General features: G+C 38.2%; 1 protein-coding gene across 1 annotated transcript; it reads right to left on the reverse strand.

Moving 5' to 3' along the window:
• Nucleotides 1-1,629: 1,629 nt before the first annotated feature.
• On the reverse strand, nucleotides 1,630-15,564 carry thbs2b (thrombospondin 2b). The gene is made up of 21 exons (XM_053511360.1): nucleotides 15,220-15,564; nucleotides 14,940-15,011; nucleotides 14,096-14,652; nucleotides 13,481-13,565; nucleotides 10,855-11,066; nucleotides 10,381-10,615; nucleotides 10,118-10,288; nucleotides 9,844-10,020; nucleotides 7,887-8,060; nucleotides 7,591-7,718; nucleotides 7,341-7,493; nucleotides 7,004-7,222; nucleotides 6,242-6,349; nucleotides 5,961-6,120; nucleotides 5,757-5,875; nucleotides 5,441-5,675; nucleotides 4,366-4,593; nucleotides 4,004-4,275; nucleotides 3,725-3,822; nucleotides 3,320-3,459; nucleotides 1,630-3,229 (listed from the first exon to the last, which is right to left on the reverse strand). The coding sequence occupies exons 2-21, from the start codon at nucleotides 15,004-15,006 to the stop codon at nucleotides 3,222-3,224; spliced, it is 3,546 nt and encodes a 1,181-aa protein (XP_053367335.1). The 5' UTR covers nucleotides 15,007-15,011; nucleotides 15,220-15,564; the 3' UTR covers nucleotides 1,630-3,221.
• Between the last annotated feature and the right edge of the window lie 656 nt (nucleotides 15,565-16,220).

Raw genomic sequence — 16,220 nt, forward strand, 5'->3', positions numbered from 1 at the left:
ACAGCAGCAAACATCAGCAGGAAAGTACTTTAATAAATAACATGTTTTCTGCAAATGTTAATTCATAGTTACTTAATATTTAAAGGAACTTTAAAAATAGGGGAAAAATTACAGTAATTGTGGCTTGTGGAAAAGTTTGGACACCCTACCAAGTTAGTACTTAGGAAAAACCCCTTGGGCAGAATGGCACATACTTTTTGTAGCCAGCTAGGGGTCCTTTTATTCTTGTTTTAGCAATTTTCAGCCACCACGTTTCTAGTTCTGAGGTATTCTTGGACAATCTTGCATTTTTAATGGCATTTTGGAGAGTGGAAATTGCAAGCTGGCATATGTTTAGAGCCTTTCCCTGCATTGTAGGCATCAATTAGATTTATTTTCAGATACTCGGTCAGCTTCTGAGAGGAGCCCTTGATTGACAAGGGTTAAAAAGTCAGAGAATTTATTTAGCTCTGGTTATGTTCAATTCTTAAAGAGAGTTCTTGCCATTCTTGAAAGTCCTGATGAGTGAATTAATGCATAAAAGTTCAATAACTTCTTAGGCTTTACAAATGGAACGTATTCAAATTTATAGGCCATAATTCCTCCTATTATTTAAACTTTTTTACAACAAACAAACAGTAATTTGCAGTAATTGATCATTTTAATATAGGCAATTCTAATAGGCATCCAGGCTCCAGACTCCCTGTGACCCTGTACACCCAGTATAGAGACTGAGTAAGAGAATGTTAATTTCACTTTTTTATGAAAAAAATATATAAATATATAAATAATAAGTGCCTAGTCCTTTGCATACAACTTTATATGTATGAATAGAAGCCTAATGTGAAGATTTTCTCTTATAAGGGCAACATGGTGCCCAATAATCCCAATTAAAGTAGTGCGCTTAAGTAATCTCCATCATTTGGATACATTCATTATTTACTTTATATTGGGCCTGCTGGATACACAGATAAAAAGTACCACATCAACCTCAAAGTTCACATTTGAAAGTTGTGAAAAAGGGACATTCCTTTAGAAAATCTATCATTTTGATGGATCTCCTATTCACTCACTGCATAATCCATCATAATCAAAAGCTGTAACCACTTAAATCTCCTCATTCTAAGACATGAGGTAATAACAGAAAAGAGCATCCAGAGTTGGATACCCTCATCAGCCTTCATGTTATACTGTGCTTTTCCATATAGTCAATCGCTGGGATTGATTTACAGTGATGGAATTTACTAGAGCCAAAAATTCACAGATGGGTTTCATTTGAGCCATTTTTTTTTATCACAAAGCCGATGCCCTCACCTTAGACAATCATCAAACAAGTGATATTAACATAGTATATAACCTGTCTTGAAAACACTTTCTGGTATGTCCTAACTGTCATTACTGCATAAATCACAAGAAAGCCCAAAAACAGGATTTTAAAGTTAACCCTCTCAGACAGTGTTATGTACTGTATATGAAATAAGTACATAGATTGTGATACTTTGTTCTGTGAGCACTGTATTGTGTTATTTGTTGCTTTAATTACAATAACATTGTTTGTTATATGCTGTATGTGTAATAATGTTACTTTGAGTGACTAATATTCAGTAAGTGTTTGCCAGCCTTGTTTTCATATTTACAAAAGAAGATTAATACTGTAAATAATTTTTTATTAATCTTTTTATCATTTGTTTATTTAAAACATGTCAAATTTCCAAAATAACAGATTTCATGTCTATAAAAACAACATTGTAGAGGATGTAGAGGATGTAGAGGAACTAGAATATGATACAGATATGAAACTGGTATTGTAGATATACATGCAGCAAAGTTTAAGGGAAGACCCACTGACAATGGATCAGTCATGACATTCTTTTTTAAATACAGTAAGTGTATTAATGTTAATTTGACAAATTGTACTCTATAATGACAGAACTAAAACGATAAATAATAACATTGAAAAACCGACTAACTACTGATACAATGTGATGGATTTTGTTGATGGATTTGAGATTAATCCTTCTTTAACTCCAAGTGGTTCATTTTTGCAAATACAATCTGTGATGTCTTCTAGTGCTTTGTACAAAACAGGATTAGCGGAAAACTAACTCTGTATGATCAGGCCATGTTCATGATGTTGTTGGAAAAGAGAAATATGTGCTTCTTAAAATTAATTTGGCCATGTATTTAATTTGGCCATGTATTTGATTTGGTCATGTATTTTCCAGCTTTTTAACATTAAAACATTAATTTCTGTTGAGTAATCATGTCACTTTATCATTGGAAAACTGTAGTAGTAATACTTCCTCCAACCACATATAAAGACGGTTAACAAGTTAAAGGAAACCACTTTATACAGAGGCACTTGATATTGGATTTTCCTTTGATTTGTCACTCATCTGTATATATTCACATTAACTTCAAGTACAAACACATCATACAGCTTCTTTACCTCTTGCCAGACATACTCTGTTAAATAAACACACCTTTGACTGTACGTAAACCAGCAAAATTATTTTTATGGTAAGTTCAATTCTGTCCCTTATTAGAGGGAATTATTTGACCATAAAATAATGCAGAATTAAAAAATAATAATAACTAAAGCATTGTAACTAATGCAAATGTTGTCAAATGTTCACTACTGCTACAAACTCAAATACCTTAATCTCTTGGGAATACATTGTAAAGGCAGATGTGTAAGATTTTTACATTTCAACTGTCAATTTTAAATGTCTGTGACAACTAATAAATAAGTATTTACAATTTGGTTAAAGCAAAAACAACTTGCTAATTCATAAACTTGCACAACGGAAAAATAAGTTACCACAAAAACAGTATTATTCTGAATATCATACACCTCAAATCAACACTTGTAACCAATGCAAAACTGCTCTTTAAAATGACTAATATAACACATTCAAAAGACTACATGGCTACATAGAAAAACTGATAATATTCAAACCCTTAGGTTTATATTCAAGAAGACAGGATTTAATTTGGTATCATAAAGGGTACTTGTGCAATAAAGCTGAGAGAGGCATTTAAAGAAATACACTGGAATGTAGTAACTTTAACTCCTTATCTTGGGTGTCCAAAATGGAGTCAGTTTCACTGTCGAAGGCCCCTGGAATTCATAAATCTGTGCATTCTAATAAGGTGAAAAACACTGCAGATGTTTTCAGAAGACTGGTCTGAAACTTGTTCTGAGTTTTAGATTTCAGTCTTCGGCAGGGGGTGTATCAAAATCAGTTGTCTGTTAAAACAAAAAGCACACCATTAATAAAGTAAATACACACTGCACGAAATCTAAAAATAAGCTGTGTTCTGAAGAATGGACTCTCACCTCTGCATTCATATTTGAGGTCAGAAAAGAAGACAAGCTCCTGAGAGAAGACAAACAACCCTAGTCTCCCACCAGCAAATGTCTTGTCATAAATTGGCCCAGAGTCTGCCATGATTTGCTTGCCTTCATAAACTACAACCCTGAAGGCGAAGTAAAGACAGAAAATAAATCACACTTTCCATTTTACCAACTTAGAGAGTAAATGATGTATCATTTTATACAGGTATAAAGTTTTCAAAGTAAATTAGAATGATGCATTGAAATTCTTTCTGATGGTAGATTTAGACTTTACCCAATAATTTCAATGTTAATGAAAATAATGTTTTTTTAGCAGATCCTTATAAAAGGATTTATGGACATTAACTGATACAACTGTTCAAGAACAGTATGTGGCCCAGCCTGTACCTAATAAAACCAGTCTTGGGTCTGTGAATAAGATGCCAGCGGTACGCAGTGTAGTCTTTCCAGCCAATGTTCTTTGGATCATGCCAAAGTGTTCGAACCTGCATTACACACACAAAACAAGGATGAGTTTTTATTCATATGTGAACCATGAATATTATTGGCTGTGCACTGCTTTGTGTTTATTTTGATCATCGTCTTTCTATATCGTATAACTTCATTATAACCATCTTTATAAAAGGGTTTTCAGGAACGCATAAATAAAAAAAAGTAAAAGCCCACCTGGTTTTTAGTGTTCCCTGTATGCCAGAGGGCGTTGCGCAGATACTCTCCTGTGCCAGTTGTGGAGTTAACAACTTTGAGTGATACTCCAGATAAACCGAAGGCCTTTGATGGCTTTTCCTCCCAGTAGGTCTGTGTTATCTGTTTCCACATGACCACATAGAAGCGTCGGCTGGACTGATAGCCAAATACAAAACCTGCATAGTCATCATCCCGATCCGTGTTGACGTAAAAGGTTCCACTGAAATCCACGGCACTGAACTCATCATATCCTGTCATTGCAAGGAGATATGCTATAAATGCTGAGTAAAACTGTAGAAGAGTGAATACATGGGAACTGTGTCATGTTGTTTTTTACTTACCGACTGCAATGCCAGGATCAGAGTTAGCAGTCTGAACCAGTTCTTTGCCTTGGTTCCGCACAACCCAGTGGGGGTCGATCTGAAGCGTTCCCTTGGGATCCAGGTGCACCATCTGAAACTTCCTGAAGTCTGTAACACTGATAGCATTGTTCTCCGGGCAAGCGTCGAAGAGGTCAGGAATGTTGTCGTTGTCAAAGTCATCATTACAGGCATCACCACGGCCATCTCCTGCAAAATACATTTACAAATGATGATCTAACAATAAAACACATTGTATGTACTGTATAATATATATATAAACATCTACAATCAATTTTGGAGTTTTTGTAAAAATGAAAAAATATAGAAAATATAGTAACCTAGAATCTTTAGTAATTAAACCTTTAGATACAGATGTTCTGCATTTTAGTTCCAGTTATAATTTATGTATTTCATATTAATCATAATGATAATCATATCAGACTATTTTAATTTTCCCATTTTTTATGGGTTTGGATTACCTTCACAGAAATTATAAAAAAGTGCCATTATAATAAATTCTTGGACCCCACACATATGAATGAAGACACATACACTGAAATCAGCACATGTGCGAAGCCCAGGGGAACATTCCAGAAGAAATGTGTCTCATGTCTCAGAGTTCCCTTATGATCTCTAGAGAATTTTCAAGCATTCGTTTCAACATATAACAAATCATTGTTGCCCCAGGCAACACTTACCTCTCTGAAATCCTCACTTTCCGCAGGCCAAGGCACTAGGCACATTCTTTATATATATATATATATATATATATATATATACACACACACAGTATATTTCTGAAACTAAATCCATTTATTTTAATCTGTATAAGCAAATATGGACTAATGATTTTGGCTGTTGGGTATTAGCATTCAAGCTTCATTTCAAGTCTAATCCCATCTTAGAGGAGGTGGAATTCGCCCCAAAGGTAGCTTTGAACTCTTGACCTAATTTGATATCATTGAGTTTTTTACAAAGTACCTCAGAAATAGTGCTGCCACAAGAGCAGAGAGTATTGGCCACATGGCCAGAATAAAAGTTATTCCACCCTTACCATTTGTATCCATCTGATCTGGATTAGGCACAAGCCTGCAGTTGTCCCGATCATCAGGAATTCCATCATTGTCATCATCAAAGTCACAGGCATCTCCTTTACCATCATTGTCATGGTCTGCTTGGTTAGCATTGGCAACATAGGGACAGTTATCCAGGTTATTCTGATGGCCATCCTCATCTATGTCCTGGTTATTATCACACTGGTCTCCAATTAAATCATTATCTGAATCCGTCTACAAAAGAAGACAACAGAAATGAGGTTTTCTCAGATTCATTTCTCTGGAATAATTTATCATCATTTCAAACTTCCTGACCTGCTGGGGGTTGTAGATCAATGGACAGTTATCACACTGGTCACCAACACCATCCAAATCTGTGTCTTTCTGGTCAGTATTATAAACAAGAGGACAATTGTCTTTCTCATTCAGAATCTCTGTAAATCAAGAAAAGAAAAGGAAAATTAGTCAACACTACCTATTTTTGTGAGTAATATATTAAGGACAGGTCATGTCTCATACCATCTCCATCGATGTCAATAGCACAAGCATCTCCTTCACCATTGTTGTCCGTGTCAGTCTGAGCAGGGTTGGGCTCATATGGGCAATTATCACACCTATCCCCAATAGCATCCTTATCGTAGTCATACTGCCGAGGGTTGTACATAAGTGGACAGTTGTCCTGAAAAAATTAAATAGACAAGTTCATATTTTTTCATGGTTAGTACAGAGAATTGTGTATTCATTCGGCATATTTCTTGTTAGTATCAGCTTATTATTTTCAAACTGTAGTAAACCCTTACCCGTTCATCCACAATTTCATCATTGTCATCATCTTTATCACAGGCATCTCCCTGGCCATCATTGTCAAGGTCCTCTTGACCAGAGTTGGGAAGTGTTGGGCAGTTATCCTAAAATTATTATTCAAATTAACAACACTGACATTGATAAATGATCAGATATGTAACTCTATTTCCATGAAACTTAGGGGAAATCATAATGTCAGTTGGAACAGTGTTCTGCTTGATTTGCCAGTTCCTTATTTACTATTTGTTGTTCTTTGTGTGAATATGTCATATTTCTTAGCCTGATTTTCAAGTAACAATTTGCACATTGCAGTCTTGGTTTGGTCCCAGAATGCATTATTATGTAATCAGCCAATTATCCAACAAACATGAAGAATGGTGAAATCATTACAATTGTGAGTCCGCCTTGTATTTTTATTCCTTTTAAAAACTTCCGATTATAGGCACGCAAGGGTTTCGCTGCATGTGAAATATATTATTGCAACATGCAATATTTTGATGTTTTAGTTTAGAAGACTGGTAAAGTATATTGCTTTAGACAAGAGTTTGATTTCTCAATCTGCCTAAAATATGGGCCAAATGACTCTTTTTTTCCAAATCACAGTTTGTTTAAATCTATGTGTAAATAAATACATACTTCCTTTGTTACATGACAAGAAGTAATAGCTTAACTGTGGTTAGAGGTGTCAGGGATACATTGAGACATGGACCAAGAATTTGCAAGCAATGTTGATTTAATAGATATCAGATATGCAGTACCTTTTTGCAATGGTATGTAGCATTGGCTCCACAAACCAGATCTTGATTGGGCCAGCCATCAAGATCAAAGTCCTCTCCACACACAATGCCATCTCCGGCGTAACCAATACGGCACTCGCACTTGTACATGGGCTCAGTGACGTGGCTGAGGAAGATACACTCAGCGTTTTTATGGCAACTGTGGGTGTTGTCTTTACATGGGTTGTAAGGTTCACACACCTATTCATGAAAATATAAAGGTCAAACAGAGACACGTATTGCTGAAAATATAGCACATGAATCAACTATGTTTGTAGCTCTGTGTCGACGAATGAAAATAACCCAAGGGCTGTTTGACCTGTTTGTTTGTTTTAGCTGCCTCCACTCCAAGACCATAGGGCTGAGAGCCTTTGTAACGTGGAGGGCAGGGTAGGCAGTGGAATCCTGGGTCTGTATTCACACACTGCTGAAACCCACCTACTTTATGGCACACATCCGACACCATATCACACTGCACAAGACGACAGATAAAGACAGCTTGAAAATATCCTGCGCTTAAAATGTACACAACATTCTTGTTGAAATCAGTCTTTTATCAGATTACTTACCTCATTCACATCCTCACAAAAGGTTCCATTACCACGGTAGCCTAGTGGACAAGGTCCACATTCCCAAGAGCCATCAGTGGTTGTGCTGCACTCCACTCCCCCATAGCATGGATTTGAAAGACAACCATCTGACAGAAAAGTCATTACTGTATTTTACTTCTCTTCCATACAATGGTCAGAATTAAATATAATACGTATGAATTATATTAAACAAGTAATAAAATTGAATACAAAACCCTTGAATATGGAAAGAGTTATAATGTCTGATATAATAAATAAGTTTCCTGGATGCTTACCGGTAGGGCACTCCCGTTTGTTGCATACTTCATTGTCAATAGCATCGCCCATACATTTCCGGCCCCCATGCTGTGGTACGGGGCTATTGCACTCCCTTTCACGACTTTTTAGACCCCCACCACATGTTGCTGAGCAGGTTGCCCAGGGCGACCATGGGCCCCATCCACCATCAACTGTTTGAACACAGACACACTGTGAATTACATTGAGCATTAAAATAAACGTCAGCGCTAGTTTCAGATTTGGATTCAGGAATCGTGTATTGTGTCATGGAAAGAATAATGTTTGTTTGATGGAAAGATTTTGCATTGCTTCAGGCTTCTGAGGTAAACATTTACTTTGACATAACATCTGTTATTTGGTTAGATGTTTTGCCCAGTTTTCTATTTGGTTTTATGTTCTCTTTGTTCTCTTTGGATAATTGGAGAAAAGCATAATTATATATATTAAATAAGAGACAGCAAGCTACAAATTCAGTTTTAGCTTCAGAATAGCAAAACTGAAAATCAATATCAGATTATTAATATTCACATATATACACCACGGGGGAAAAAACAACAACAACTACACACTAATATTTATTTGGAGAACCTTTTGCTTAGATTATGGCTGTGGCATAATTTTGATAAGCTTATGCAATGTCACAACATTTATTTCTATCCAGAGTCGCATTAATTTTCCTGCCTTCCAAGATTTTGTATTGATGATGGCAGAGTCAGACCTCGACATAAAGCCTTCCCCAGCACATCCAACAATTCTCAACGTTGCTGAACCTAGACCTGACCAACAAAACCTCAGATTATAACACTATCCCACAGGCTTGTGTAGTGGGCACTTATCTACCTCTATTCTTACTCTAATGCCCTCTCACCGTCCATTGTGCATGTCCCCTAGCAAAATGAACCTTACACAGCTGTTTAGTCTCAGTCTCTTAATATTCTATTTGCATTGTGTATGTGGAAATACCCTAACGTTTACTATTAAACATAGCCATAAGTTGTATTGTTTTTTTTTAACTATTTAATTTCACTAACCATTTAAGTGTGCTCCTATCATGCTCATTCAGGATGATTTTCTGACCACACTTCATTCTCAAAAATGATGGTTCAGCACTATCCTTTCAGATTTTAATAACGTGTTTTACAGTTCTTAACCAAATTTTAGCAGTTTCAGCAATCTGCTTAGTTTTCTTTTCTTGATGAAAATAATTGGCCGGACAATAATTTAAACCTTCAGTTTAAATTTTTAAAACAAAGTAAGTTCTTTGACAGGACCACAGGATATGTCTTCTGACTTGGATGTGTAACAAATTAGAAACTACTCACCGCATCAGTTAGGGTTAAATAACACGTTGCCAGCTGAACCACATCAATCACTGCAGTAATTATCCAAGAAAAGGCTCATAAGTTAAATGCTTAGTTAAATCCGAGTGACTTGTTTTAGCCGAGATTTGTACATTATGAGTACACAGTATGAAAGTTCATACCAATGTCTGTCTGTATCATAGAAACATGGTGAATGAACTGTAAATTCATACTGTACACATCCTTTCCATAAAAGTGAGACTAAGCAGAGAAATGTCCACACACTTCTGTCTTTAAAACTATGACCAGTTCACATTAATTTAACTCATAGAGCAGTTGACTAGATCTTAAATGAGTGATTATTCTGGCTATAAAAACCCTGCTGTGCTTCCAGCTAGGCAGGGTTGCCTCTTGTCTTCCTCAGGACATTCTCATTTATTGGGTGGGTCATGGGAGACTTACCCATAATCCTTTGTAGTATGAGTTGCCAGACCTATAGCTGTGTATCCTCCAACCTTTAAGGATAATATGATCCTTGGAAAGAATGACATCACTCTCTCTCTCTCGCTCTCCTATTCTCTGCTAAGATTTGTTCACCAGGGAGAGGATGGGTTTTAAACACATATGTATGTATAAGTATCGCTTAAACTTACTTGGGCAGGCATTGGCCTGGCAGCTCTGTGTCTCTCTTCCTTCACCATCACAGTCTTTGCCACCTTTCTGAGGCATAGGAGAGTTGCAATGCCGGATACGAGTGATTAACCCTTCACCACATGTCACTGAGCACGAAGACCAGGGAGACCACAGACTCCAACCACCATCCTGGCGAACTAAAACACAGAAACTCAATGTTTTCTTCATTTACCCCACTTTTTCCACTTCCCCCACTGAAAAATTTGACTGGCACAAAGAAAATGTTTTCCATACCTCTGCGGTCACATTTTCCTAAGCTGCACCTCCGAGTCTGGATCGAGGGACCAGAGCACGTGTTGCTGGTGTCATCACATGATCTGCCTCTTTGTTGTGTGCCGCTGCCACAGGTGACCGTACACTGGGTCCACTCTGACCATGGCGACCAGCCATGCTCACTGTCCATTGCTGAACCCCAGAATAGACATTTAGTAAGATTGTATTCTTTTTGTTGCAATAATTTAAACGAATATGGTATATAAATTGTTACAGGTACTCACGTAGGCAAACTGGACAGCATTCTCCATCAATGAAGGATGGATTGGCACAGGACACTGGTGGGCAAGTGATCTGACGACACACCACTTTCCCATCCTGGCATGTGCATTTGGTGCAACTGTCCACAATCCAGTCCTCCTTATTCTCAAACAGTCGTCCATCCTGCCAGCAAATGCTCTGCTGTACTGGATCCTGTATCTTGTTCAGTGCCTCACGCATGGCAGTATTCTCCTCTGTCTGAAATCCAGTACCAAACAAATGAGTTCACTAGGGTTTTATATATACAAGTATACTTAAGTATATGTAGATTTACTGCACTAAAATTGCTGTCCCAGGTACAGTATGTTAGCCAACTCCAGTTATTACCTTATTACCCAGTCTAAGCAAACCGAAACATTGAAAAATGCCTCAACTGGTTTTCCAAACCCAAAATAAGGTGCCTGTCTAAACTCAGAAAGACTTTCCAAGAGACTCACCACTTTTTGCAAGCCATCAATGAGGTTACTAACAACAACACGGAGGCCCTTGAGTTCTTGGAAAAGGTTGGCCAATTCCTCACATGAACGCTCACACATCATCTCAGAGGGGCTCATTGTTGGAGGATCTGTGTTTGGACTAATCAGGTTAGTAGAGATTGATGAGGCAACATCCACCATTTCAGCACTCTCGCGCACTATGTTCAGATCCTCTGTATAAAAAGGAAGACAAAATATTGTTAATTAAAGACTCTTGAACAACTTCCAGAAAAAAAATCTAAGAATGGGGCATTTTAATTAGTAAGCCTCTACATAAAGCAGCAGAAGAGATTTAATCTGATATATCTAATATAATGTAAAATTCTTTACTTCATGCTGTTGGTCATTTGGGTGAAAGAATGCAATCTGAATGTCCACTGAACTGATAAAGTAGGAAAGCTTGAAAGGGTGTCATCTAAACCTGCTTGTAATAAATCCATTTTTTTTTTTTTTATTCTGACCAAATACTTGACACTGATATATCTTGAACATAAACACCATAGTGGCTTTTTCTATTTAAACCACTGACCCATGCATTCAGCAAAAATTTAACAAAGCCTTCTTAACTGAACCGTATTCAATATACAGTATCAGTCGTTTTTGCATGCACACACACACACTCATACACACAAAAGGTTTTAATTCTATGTGTTTTTGTGTAAAAATATGATAAAACCATTTGATCGTAGGGGATTAATAATAAATACTCCTATGATTCAATAACTTGTAGATCTACCTTTAGCAGTAATAACTTTCATAACTATTCAAAATCTTGAAGAAATCATTCAAGGTTTTATCAATAAATTCTCTATCAATTGTGGAGAAATTTTGACCCATTTTTCTTGACAACATGTTTCAGTTAACTGAGGTTTTTGGGGATTCACACATGCCCAGCTTTCTTAAGGACTTGCCACAGCATGACAATTTGGTTGAGTAGTATTGCCCACATAATTTTTTTCTTCTTTTTTTTATTTTTTTTATTTATGTTATATAAATAATTGCACAATAAAAAAAAAAATTATATGTTGTTATTTGTCTAAGGTTGTTTTTGTTTAATACAAAGACCTGCTATAATCATGTTTTTACACAAACACACATAGAACTAAAAGAGGGGATACTAACTTTTGAACCTGACAGTTTTGAACCTGTGTGTGTATGTGTATATATATGTATGTAAAATTCAAATTCATAGGAAAGGAGACTCAGTATACACGAGATATATTGGTCATACAGACACCCCAGAGGTTTTTAAATCAAGAAGGCTTGTTGGCCTTGACTGCAATTTCTTGAGCCAGCAAATTTTTTCACGCTTCAGTCCCATGTCTGTCGAACTCATTCAAATCCCTAATGACTGTTGGACTCGGCTATTTGTGCATGCGTGCGTGCATGTGTGTGTGTGTCTGTATGTCTGTGTGTGTGTCTGATCCATATTTTGCTGCACCTATTACCATTGATGGCCTTAAGGTCCAGGACGTATCATATGACAAGACGGAACCAAACCAACATCCACCTCTGTGGAGAGGCTGAGTAGTTGTCCCCAACAATTTACATTATATACATTTATATATATGTGTGTGTGTGTGTGTATGTCACCTATGACATTAAAACACAGAACATTAAGCCCAATATTGTGTACGTAGGTTCCTCTTGCATCTCCCAGGCAGCTCTGGGGGTGTGCTGTGGTGTCTGAAACTAGAAAGTGGATCCATTGGGTGCTGTAGGTTGCAGGGAGGGGCCTCCATGAATCAGACTTATTTGTCTGTCAAATGCCGTGAATGATCAGTCAATTGAGATCTGGAGTATTTGGAGTTCAGATCAACAACTTTAAACTCTTTGCCTCCTTGGTCCATTATGTAGCAGGCTGTCATGCAATGGGTCACGTTGACTTTTTTCGCCAATTTGTTCTACATTGGCGGTTCTGTGGGATTGGACCAGACAAACTAGCCTTTGAACCCACAGCCATGGATGAGCCTTTGGTACCCATAATGGTCTGTGCGAGGCAGTTAAACAAGCACACCAGCCTTCCATCAAATGACAATAATGAATCTAATTCATATACACTCAAGCTAACCTGTTGCTAATTGTTGCTAACCTGCTAATTGTTTCTTTGTCTGGCTGGTGTGTCTGTTCTGGACAAATGTAAGAGAATGTCAGTCTCACTCGGGATATTTTACTTTCCTTCTTTAGCCAATGATTTAAAAACCTCACATGATCACAAGGGACAGCTTGCTTGACTTTTCCAGAACACTATTGCAAGCTTCCTCACTTCTGCTCCTGGAGCTCCACAACACTGCACTCATATCAACCTTTCTGGATGGCATCCAAAACAATTTATTACATTCAATACATGATAATCTGATAAGCTTAAATTTATGCACCAGAACTGGAATGCTACATCCCTCCAGGACTGAAACTGGAAACTATCTTGTCAACCCATTCTAGTAAGTGCTTCGTGGATTCATGATTCAGATGACTTAAAAGAAACCATTGCTTATCATTTTTATTTTCCTCAGGACAGACTTTATGTTGGATGAGAGTCTAAATGTGTGAAAAACATATAGCATGTGCATTAAAATATACATTATACCTGTATTTGCTAGCTCGCAACCTTGGCTCTCCAACACGTCTTCAAGAGGGATGTCGAAAATAAACTGCACATTCTGCAGCAGCCCCTGAATAAAAATATAGAAATATGAGGATAAAGTAAGGATTTAGCAGCCTGCTAGGGATTTTCTTTTATTTAAATGGTGCACCAATGACGATTTTCTGTACTGATTATGGAAATTTCACCAGTAATAATGAGACTTGTCTGTTGCATGAAATCAGTATCATGGTACTGTACTTATAGTATAGTTATTTAGGAGATGTTTTTTGTAATTATATTTGATAATCCACGATTGGCAACAAAGGGAGGGGGGGGTCACAGATTAACAATAGCCACCTTGGACATTATATTTGCCACCTCAATCAACTCTATGACGTTGAGTGAATATCACATCTTTGAGAATTCTGGCACACTTAAGGAATCAAGTTCAGGGTTATTTAAATCATTGCACATTGTGGCATATCCCAGGTGATCAGGACTATTTGGCGATTTATTGAATCATCAAAGAACAAAACCAATCTTGTTGTGCACGTAAGTAGGTAGGGCCAAGACTAAGGGCAGGGATAACATCCTGTGCAATTTACACAGTCCTCTCACCCTAAAATGTGTCTCGCGGCTGGATCCTTTGGCCACATACATCCGTCCACCCGGGGCACGCAGGTGCTCGTAGAAAGGTTCGTCGAGAATGAAGCTGTCGATGAGGCTGCAGCCCACGTACAGCGTGGCCGTCTCGCCGTGTACGTGCAGCGTGACGTTTTTCCACTGCGAATCCACCAGATCCACATCCTCAAACGCAATGACGTTGCGCGAGCCGTCGTCCCACCAGTACACCAGCTCGAGCGTGTTAGCCCTCCCGTCGGAAAGCACCTCGAGCTGCCTGCGCTCGCTCGGACCCTCTACAGAGAGCAGAGTGCCGCGGGACGCGCGATCCTGGCGCAGGGTTACAGTGAAGGTGAATCCCTCATTGTTTTGAATTTGTTGCACGAGCTGCTCTAGAACCTGCGGTTTGACTGGAGGAAGGTGATCGAAGCGAATGAAGCGATACGCCGGGGTCTTGGGGTCCGGGCCTCGGAAAAGTTTCACCCCAATGGTCTTCTGTGAGATTCCGCTGATTTCGAATAAATCAAACACGGACACGTCCTCCACCGGCACGTCTACAAAGTACACATAAAGTTGGAACAGTTTGGATATTCGACACGCAATAGTCTAGTCATGCTATTGTACTGCATAACAACAGTACATCAACTTTTAGATATAAATGGGTTTTTGGACAGTTAAGGATTCTTTCAAAATGAGCTCTGCGTGGATGCTTTCTGACAGGGAACACTGCTGTGGGCTTCGGAACTTTTAAGGATTTCCGTCAAGGAATGTAAGGGTCCTATATTTTAAAGCAGGGATATTGTGAAAGTGAGAGTGTGTAATATAAGCTTTAAAAAATTACCTGGCTCGATGGCGGAGGCGCACAATAACAAAAGGACCAGCCCGAAGTGACATTTTCGGAGAATCATAATTCCTAAACAACGTACAGTATAAGAGCTTGTTAAACGTGCAATCACGTCTAAATTAGATTATCATCTAGAGCAAAGTAAAATGATGTCCTATGATTATAAACAGTCACACCAAAGCATATCTGATTTCACAGTTTAGAGAAAAAGTTCTAGTTCATGAAAGCAAAGCCGTCTTTTAATTTGTCCCACAATAAATTGTCACATCAGTCCTACCTGAACCAAAGATGAAGCCTTGTGGGGAAACGCCGGGTTCCTCAGTAAAGTTGTAAATGGACGTCTGTTCTGGTCATGAATCGGTTCTACAGGGGGTAAAGTCACAAAAGAAATCCAGCCACTGCGTGCGTAACAGGCGGATCCAGGGCAGAAGGCGCGCAGGGTCTTTGTGTTCAGTCCGAGGAAAACCGTCAATCACTTCTCCTGTTTAAGCGCCGTGTACGTGGGTTGGGATGCAGTCGATCAGTGTGTGTGTGTGTGTGTGTGCGCTCCAAAGTTTGAAATTTGATCGATACCGGTGATCCCAGCCTCGCGCACTCCTCCTTCACAGTGCGACTGAATCTGGGGCTTATCGTCAGTGCGTATCTGAGGTTGTAAGGAGGAGTCTTAGGGCAAGAAGAGGGTGTGCAGTGTTTGGACGGCATCGGGGCTGTTATTCCGTCAACACAATTCTGTTCACTAAAGGACTTAACTGGATATTTGCTTCGGGATTTAGGTTTAAGATTACGTCACCCCTCATTTGGAGGTTACCCCTAGCCCAGAGGAGGTCCGGGTTAGACAGGCAACACTGAAACAGAGCAACCCTTCCAGTTATTGCCAGTGCTACATTCATAGAGGCAGGAATGTTGTGTATATATATAAGTATTTACTATATGTGTAGAAGTGGGTCATTTCAACAGTTTATACAGGGTGAAGGGTAGACAATGTATATATTATTGTATTATTTTCAGTCATAGATTTTGTAATGAGCTATTCTTACAAGTTTTACTTTTTTTTCTTGCCATTTTATTCCATGATGTTGCTTGAGCCTAGATTCTGAATTTTCTTTGGGAAGCAAGGGAAATATCTTCAAACGAAAATAAATGAATGATCAAATGGATGAATGGAAAGCTAAACTACAGGAAATAAGGAATGTCACATTGCTGTAGCCCATATCTCTAAGAAATAAATCATAAACAAAATAAAAAAAAGTAAATGTTAAAATGCTAAATGTAAAAAGT

The sequence above is a fragment of the Clarias gariepinus genome, chromosome 14 (assembly GCF_024256425.1).
Source record: "Clarias gariepinus isolate MV-2021 ecotype Netherlands chromosome 14, CGAR_prim_01v2, whole genome shotgun sequence".
NCBI classification, from domain to species: Eukaryota; Metazoa; Chordata; class Actinopteri; order Siluriformes; family Clariidae; genus Clarias; species Clarias gariepinus.

What these genes read in the sequence shown, in the direction of transcription:
- thbs2b (XM_053511360.1), bottom strand. Translation starts at nt 15,006, where the DNA reads ATGATTCTCCGAAAATGTCACTTCGGGCTGGTCCTTTTGTTATTGTGC. An exon ending in GCCGCGAGACACATTTTAGG is followed by an intron (nt 13,566 to 14,095) that starts GTGAGAGGACTG and finishes ATTTTTATTCAG; the next exon opens with GGGCTGCTGCAGAATGTGCA. An exon ending in ATGCTGTCCAGTTTGCCTAC is followed by an intron (nt 10,289 to 10,380) that starts GTGAGTACCTGT and finishes TCTGGGGTTCAG; the next exon opens with CAATGGACAGTGAGCATGGC.